We start from the raw sequence: 7477 nt of genomic DNA, 5'->3' as shown, positions 1-7477 counted from the left end.
CGCAGCACTGAAATAGAATTCTACTTTGTGAGGGTTATAATCTATAACCGCGGCCGAAGGCCGCCTACGCCGAAAGGTGTTCTCTGCAAAAGGTGTTCAGCGCCTTTGCTGCAGGCCGCCATTTTAGAAAGGAGTTCTGCGCAGAAATACTTCGGCTTCTTTTTATGGCATTGCAGAAAGGAGAATTCTACTTAGACCCTATTGCGAGTGTCGACTGGCAGTACAATAGAAATTTGTCCATCGAGTCGATCATTTTTTATTTTGCTATTGTGTAACTTGATCGATAAAAATGTGTACTATTGTGAATGGTTGACAGAATTGTAAACAGCTGTTTGTTTGTTTACATTTGTTTCTTTAGTGTTTTATTTACATCATTTTTAAAATAATTGATTTTATTATAAAATTTAAAAAATGGACACAGTTGAAATATGGTTTAGTGATGAGGAAGATGATGTGGAAGCTAATAGATTAGTAGAGTTGGCTAAAGCAAGGAGGGGAATTGCGAGATTCGTCGGAGCCCTTGGAGTTGGAAAGTTTTATGAATATAAGTTGCGTTCCCGATGCTTCACGGTTTTTCGGCTTTACATGATTTGCAGGAAAAGCTGTTTTCCTCATTAATAAACCTTATGGAAGTTTAAGAAATACGGTACGGTCTAGATATTTGTACAATGATGTTGGGTATTTGTGTCCAAACGCGTGACCCGAGTTTAAAAACTTTAACATACAAGTGTAGTGAAAGAATTCAACTTTAATTTAAAATAAAGATTTCAAATTTCCGATAAATTATGCAATTTTTTGTAAACTTTTGATGTTGGTGATTTTTTAAGAACTTGGTGCTTTCAGAACGATATTAATATCTAAAATTGCTGGATTTGTACAATTTTTGTCTTCAAAAAGTAAAAAAATAAAAGATATCGTAGTTATCAATGGAAAAAACGTACACAGAAATCGTATGGAAAGGCGATTTTTTATATTAAATAACTCTTGCTGCATTGTCATAATATTGAGCCAAATGAACTACTGATACACTAGAATATAGTGGCTGCATGGTTCAATTAGGAATTCGCTTATATTATCGATATTTATGTGTTTTAATCTATTTAAAAAGTCTTTTACAGTCTTATAGGAAATTGCCTTATTTTACGGCTTCTACTTTTTTAAAGTTACGATATATATCCAAGCTGTGTGGAGCTGCAGATACAAACATATATTCAGGCTTAGACGCCTGTAATTATACATTTTTCTACATTTAATTTGAAATAGTATGCACCAACGGATTAAGGGCCGGTTGTTCAATGTCTGGTTATCACTACCACTACACTATCGACGATTTCGACATCATGCATGTAACATATTATCGATAAATCAGTAGTTGTGCTTAACCGGAGCTTCTACCTCCGATTTGTGCTAATCAGACATTGAACAACCGGCCCTAAAAGTAGTAAATAATTAGTACATTTTCTAGTACTTTAAAATGCGTGACCGGAATACACCTGCCGAAAAAGTGAGGTTAAGCTACTGACAACACCTTGTTATTATTACACCCATTCTATCGTTCTTGGTCAGCCATTTTTTGCAGGGTAGGCGCAGGAGCAGATAAATTCTAAAAAATCGAGAATTGACAGTGAAAAGTCGACTTCCTCAAACTTCCATTCGACTTTCAAGAGCAAAAAAAACCATTTTGGTCTACAGTCGAAGTTGACCTTCCCATTCCTATTGTAAGCAATTTTATTTGATTTGATACAAGTCGAATTAATAAATTCGCCTTAATTTGATACATTTTTGGGCTGAGTGGCATTTTATAACTCAAAAAAAGGAAATAATACATTTTTGTAAAAATGTTTTTTATATCTGATACCAGCTCAAGTTCTAGCGATGAAACTAATAAAAATGAGCTGAAGATGCAAAGAAAAGTTATTAGACAAAAATCAGATATATTTAATTTAACCGATCATAAGTAAGTACATACTACAATTTATGTGCCATGATATGTCTATACCGACCAATATTAAATTGGAGCTTTAAATATTCTACATTTACAGTAATATTTCTGTGTTCGTTTAGAACAGGGGCTTATGTAGAAAGGCTGGCTTTAGTATAATGTGGCAATCGCAGCATACGATTGCGTATGAGATTCGCTAGCACGAAGCCGATGAAGAACTTTTGGCAAATAAACATTGAGAAATAGTTCCGATGCTAGCAAGTCAATATTCTTATTATCATCAAAAAATTCCTTGTTGTTTAAAGGATAAAGGGAATGCCGCATTATACTAAAGCCAGCTTCCCGACATAAGCTACCATTCCATACGAACACATTTTATTCCAGATTCGAAAGCTATTTTCGACTTAATAAAACAGCCTTCAAATATGTATTGGGAAAAATACGACCGAAAATGAAAGTAGGAATACGTTCAACGTCGGTTTCCAATACAATAAAATTGGCAGCAACATTGGGATTTCTAGCGCAGGGTTCTTACCAATTAAATGTTGGGAACAACTTCAACCTTGGTCTCTCTCAGCCAACAGTCTGCTCCATTCTGTCTGAAACACTTACTGTCTTGGAAGACATCGTTTGTCCACTATGGATAAAATTTAATATGACAAATGATGAAAAAGTAATAATTAAAAGGGAATTTCTTGAAAAGACGGGATTTCCTGGTGTCATTGGATGCGTGGCAGGTACCCACATAAAAATTTTGGCGCCGAAAAAACAAGACCAGCCTCTTTATTGTAATAGGAAAGGCTTTTTCAGTTTAAATGCCATGGTTGTAGGTATAAAAGAATATATGTTATATTTTACCTAAAAAAAATAACAAAAATTATTTAGATTTGCGATCATAAAATGCGTATACGGTATCTTGATGCTCGACATGCAGGTTCAGCAAGTGACTCACTAATTTGGAATGTAAGTGACGCGAGAAGTATGTTGCGCGATAGATGCGAAGCTGGTGAGCGGAATTGTTGGCTTTTAGGTAAACGTCAACATTAAGGTAACTGTAAAGCTAAATTTAAACTTTAAAAACAGGTGATGCAGGTTATCCCCTAGAACCATATCTCATGGCGCCATATCGCTCAGCTGCAGAAGGAAGTTTAGAAGCTGTTTTCAATAAGAAACACGCAAAGGCCAGAAATATAGTAGGTCAAACTATTGGAGTACTAAAGAATCGATTTCGTTGTTTGCTTGGTAATCGACCACTTCATTACAAGCCAGCTAAAGCAACAAAAATTGCTAATGTTTGTGCAGCACTTCATAACATTTGTATTGAGTTTGGTTCAGATATTGCAATGGAAGAAATAAGCGATGGAGAACATGTCCAAATAAATTTTGATAGTAATGAAGATGCAGAAAACACGCAAAACACAGAAGCTTTACAAATAAGAGAACAAATTAAATGCAATTTTGTTGAATAAAGATCAGTCTTTTCAATTTGAATTAAATAAGAATCAGTCTTATTTTTTTTAATCTGACAAATACTAAACAAAAAAAAAGACGTGAAAACAATCTTTGACCAACAATGTTTGTACTTGCCAAAAGAATCTTCGGGATTAACGCCGATTTCTAATTTCTATAGGCTAGTCGCAAGTTCCTTCGGAAGTGAATTGCAAACTTGCCTGAACAAAATTTAAATTCAATTACATAAACCTTTATTTCCAAAAAGAAAACAATTGTCATTTGAAATCGACCGATTCTCCCTAGCTAATACAAATTTTGTGTCGAAAGCAGCCGGTTTTTATCGGAAACAGCAATGCCAATACTGATTTTTAAGGCCCCTATTATGATTCACAACTTTTAAGATAGTTTAGTTGTAAGCTGTAAATTGGTATTGTGAGACAAAACTCAACTCAACTTTGAAAACATAGTTGTGTGTTAGTTGTCTAGCACTAGCATCCTCGGGCTAATCGCTAAAACACAATTCGTAACTGATTTACACTTTTTTGCTTTTAATTATTTGAATATCGTTAAAATAACATAATCGGCCCTATGCTGAATATCGTCATCGTCATCGTCGACGATAGTCAACGCATCAGTAACATGGCTGACGATGGCTGTATCGTCACTTTTACTGACGGTGATGATATTCAACATAGGGCGGAATATTATGAAAATAACAAAATTTCTACCGAATTTCCGACTTCTTCCAATGGCTACAGTCAAAACAGAACACAGTTGTAAACGACAATAGCAATGAATAGTTCAGTTGTATACGAGTTGAGTTGTAAACCATAATAGGGGACAAAAATTGGATGCCGATTGGTGTTGGTACCGAAACCCATAAAAGGCATTTTTTCCCCACCAGCAAAACAATTACAAATAACTGATTTATATTAATGTCTGTACATACATACATATGTGTGTACATATATTTAAATTTTCCTTATTTATAACTTTCAAACAAAGTCAACATTCCAATATAGAGATAACAAAAATTAAAGGTCAAGAAGCGATACATGCGTACATACATATGTCTTACCCAATGCCTCAAGCAGAAGTTTAATATAAAATTCTCTCAGTCTTGATACGCATTTAGGTAATGAATATATGTTTTGCATCTCAGAAACATAACTGCAAATGCCATGAGCTCTGTGCCACCACTTTCAGGCACAAATTTAAATGCAGTAAAATTTTTGAAAATGTGCTTAACAAGTGTTCCACAGAGTTAGGGCTTGCGATAAGTGGCTGTCGTTAATCTATTTACTTATTTGGTATCTTTATGGATAATAAAAAAAATTTAAATTATATTTTAAAAATGCTAGCACACTCAATCAACTGCACTCATCCCATGCTTCTGTCCAATAAAAACGGGTTTATAGTTGTTGCCGGCATTGTTTAGGAATACAATTGTTTACAGCTAGCCGTAGGAAATTATGTGCCTTTTCCACCAGTTATTGTTTTGTGGTCACTACGCTCCTGTTCTGACAACCAAGCCATCTGCAAAAAAAGGTAAATGTGTGAGGAGAAATGTAATAATATACGAATTGAACATAGACCTACCTTTTGCTTGTGTTGGTAAGCCGCAGCATGACAGCGATCCAAAACCATTTTCTCGGTCAATACACCATCTTCGGAAGCATAAACTGCTGCTTGCCAGGCCACTCCCAATTTTGAAATTTCACGGCCAGACATGCCCTCACAAATGTCCGCCATTTTCGTACAAGTAGAACCGTAATCGAATTGATCCAATTTGAAACGTCTGAAGGGACATGCATTTAATCATTACCAACGTTATCAATTTTAAAATTGTAGTGAAATTAAATTTGTAAAGGCAATATAAAATCATTTCCAAATTCTCTTATTAAAATAAAAAGAAATTTGGTTGCTCTCGACTACCTATTTTGAGAGGATAAAAACTACTTACTTGCGTCCCTCGGCAGCTGGCTGTAGCACGTACTTGTCGAAATACAGTCGCAACAAGCGCTCACGCTCTTCCAAACCAGGCAGTGAAAACTCAACCATCTCATCTAGGCGATCGTTGATGGCGTAATCGAATTGCTCCGGGGTATTAGAAGCTAAAACTAACATAAATTTTTCATTTTGTTCGGAGGTACGATATAGGAACGCGTTGAGGGCAGCACGCAAGTCTTCGGAAATATGTTCCGATGAACGTTTGCGCAAAAACGCATCAGCTTCGTCAACGAATAGCAACAGACCGCGACGACTTGTCTGCGACCAATCGAAAACTTTGTGTATTGCAGTAACACCTTCCTTGCCCATGGGCGCAACATCACCACCGGTCATGATGGCATAGTCCATGCCTGAATGTGCAGCCAAACGTTTAGCGAACATAGTTTTACCAGTGCCGGGTGGACCATGCATCAATACGTTGCGATACATGCCCCTATTGACACGCGTATTTTTCGTCGCAATAGCAATATCACGCAGGCGCTCCTCCAACTTGGGATTTAATATTACTCCTTTCAGTGCATCCGTTGGTTTGGACCGAAGTTTTTGCACATACTTTATTGGATGCTGTATAGCATCAAGGAATGCGAAACGCGATGTCTCTCCAACCAATGTGGGTTTACCGATGCGTGCTTCGACGTAACGTGATGTTACACCGGTTGCTCCTTTCGCAGCATAGACACCCAATGCAAGCAGAGATAAGCCTCCAGCTGCAGTCAAAACTTTGTCCCAATCGGTAAGCATGGCTTCGACTCCGGCTCCAACCACTGTTCCGGCAGTGCTGCAATAAAAAATAACGGTACAATTTAAATGTATTAGCATTTCTCTGATCATCCTTACCGTATGCCTTCAAGCACTGTTGTGCGGTGTTCTTGTGCCTTCAAACGTATTTGTTCTAGATTAATATCCCGATTTTCGCGATCAACCTTCGCTTTGACTCGCATTTCATGTTCAAGCAACTTGAGACGATTTTTTTCCTTCATTTCAATTTCATGCTCAATGGTCTGACGGCGCATAGCTTCCTGTCGAGCTACGCTTTCTTCTTGCCTAGCAATTTAATGAAACATATTTTACATATTCAAACATACATATGTATGGTTGTCACTTACTTCCTTAAGTTTTCCTCCTGTACGCGCTGTTGCTGTGCCAACTGTTCTTCGTAACGCTTTCGGGCCAGTTGATCCTGGTACTGGGCACGTAACTGCTGTTGCTTGGTTTCTTCCTACAATTTTATAAAATTTTGTATAGTCAAGTCAAAAACAAATTGATGTATCTACTTACAACAAGTGTTTTGCGTCGTTCTTCATGGTCAATGCGTTTCTGCTCGACCTTAGCTTGCTCAATATGCGCTTCATACTCTTTGACCTTTAGCTGGTATTCCTGCTGCCTTGTCAACTCCTGCATTTTGGATAATTCCAAAGCTTCGCGGGCATGTTCTGTGCAAGCGTATTTATATTTAATAAATTTTTACACGTGAAATTAGTCGTACTTATCCATATACATATATGTATTTATGTGGTACGCACAATTATGAATACAGAGTGTTAATATTGTGGTTATGCAACTCGGGCATACAAAATAAATACTCCATGAATGGAGCAGAACTTACTTGAACTTTCTAGTTGCTTAGCAGCTTGTGCAGCTCGTTCCAGTGCCGAAGAGTCGAAACGATAGGCTTCCATAGCCTTGCGCTCAGCCTTGCTCAGCTGGGCATCTCCGCTGCGGTCCCCAGCAGTTTTACCATCGGGGTCACCACCCTCAACACTTAAGGGTTCCTGAGGTTGTTGAGTTCTATTTCGACCGAGAAGCCACGACATTTTTTAGGTTTGCTTTTATTTTTATTTACGCGCTATTTATGCCAAGTGAAGTAATAATGGAAAATTTTTTTCCACCGGTTATGCGCTCTGCTGGTCGAAGAAGAATTAAAAACGTGATATTTACGGCGAATTCTTGTTCTTGTTATGAAATTAGTCCAAAATGATCAGCTGAGTCAAAAAGTTATGAAATGAAATCCGCTTAGAGATGGACCAAAGCGGCCTATACACACCGTACAAATTCACTTATCGTTCAATCAAG

The 7477-nt window shown here is 37.2% G+C and overlaps 2 protein-coding genes across 4 annotated transcripts; one reads left to right on the top strand and one right to left on the bottom strand.

The window, feature by feature from the left end:
- The first annotated feature begins 1549 nt into the window (after positions 1-1549).
- LOC118744953 (putative nuclease HARBI1) lies at positions 1550-3462 on the top strand. 3 transcript variants are annotated; one of them, XM_036478423.1, is made up of 4 exons: positions 1550-1957; positions 2327-2768; positions 2828-2948; positions 3026-3462. In XM_036478423.1, the coding sequence occupies exons 1-4, from the start codon at positions 1839-1841 to the stop codon at positions 3409-3411; spliced, it is 1068 nt and encodes a 355-aa protein (XP_036334316.1). In that variant the 5' UTR covers positions 1550-1838; the 3' UTR covers positions 3412-3462. The 3 variants fall into 3 exon arrangements, with proteins under 3 accessions (XP_036334316.1, XP_036334306.1, XP_036334325.1); XM_036478413.1 differs by having other exon boundaries at positions 2828-2972; positions 3026-3458; XM_036478432.1 differs by having other exon boundaries at positions 1550-1718; positions 2828-2972; positions 3026-3454.
- Positions 3463-4320: 858 nt separating this feature from the next.
- Positions 4321-7416, bottom strand: LOC118744947 (ATPase family AAA domain-containing protein 3A homolog). Its single transcript, XM_036478397.1, has 7 exons — positions 7011-7416; positions 6683-6837; positions 6511-6623; positions 6242-6448; positions 5358-6182; positions 4994-5192; positions 4321-4930 (listed from the first exon to the last, which is right to left on the bottom strand). Exons 1-7 carry the CDS (start codon positions 7216-7218, stop codon positions 4865-4867), a joined length of 1773 nt encoding a protein of 590 aa, XP_036334290.1. The 5' UTR covers positions 7219-7416; the 3' UTR covers positions 4321-4864.
- Between the last annotated feature and the right edge of the window lie 61 nt (positions 7417-7477).

The sequence above is a fragment of the Rhagoletis pomonella genome, unplaced genomic scaffold (genome assembly GCF_013731165.1).
Source record: "Rhagoletis pomonella isolate Grant_MI unplaced genomic scaffold, Rhpom_1.0 Rhpom_scaffold_00001, whole genome shotgun sequence".
Classification (NCBI taxonomy): Eukaryota; Metazoa; Arthropoda; class Insecta; order Diptera; family Tephritidae; genus Rhagoletis; species Rhagoletis pomonella.
This window is presented reverse-complemented; position numbering and strand designations above follow the sequence as displayed.

What these genes read in the sequence shown, in the direction of transcription:
- LOC118744953 (XM_036478413.1), top strand. Translation starts at nt 1,839, where the DNA reads ATGTTTTTTATATCTGATACCAGCTCAAGTTCTAGCGATGAAACTAAT. An exon ending in TTTAATTTAACCGATCATAA is followed by an intron (nt 1,958 to 2,326) that starts GTAAGTACATAC and finishes ATTTTATTCCAG; the next exon opens with ATTCGAAAGCTATTTTCGAC. An exon ending in GCGGAATTGTTGGCTTTTAG is followed by an intron (nt 2,973 to 3,025) that starts GTAAACGTCAAC and finishes CTTTAAAAACAG; the next exon opens with GTGATGCAGGTTATCCCCTA.
- LOC118744947 (XM_036478397.1), bottom strand. Translation starts at nt 7,218, where the DNA reads ATGTCGTGGCTTCTCGGTCGAAATAGAACTCAACAACCTCAGGAACCC. An exon ending in TAAGCAACTAGAAAGTTCAA is followed by an intron (nt 6,838 to 7,010) that starts GTAAGTTCTGCT and finishes ACGCTTGCACAG; the next exon opens with AACATGCCCGCGAAGCTTTG. An exon ending in CAGGAGGAAAACTTAAGGAA is followed by an intron (nt 6,449 to 6,510) that starts GTAAGTGACAAC and finishes TTAAATTGCTAG; the next exon opens with GCAAGAAGAAAGCGTAGCTC.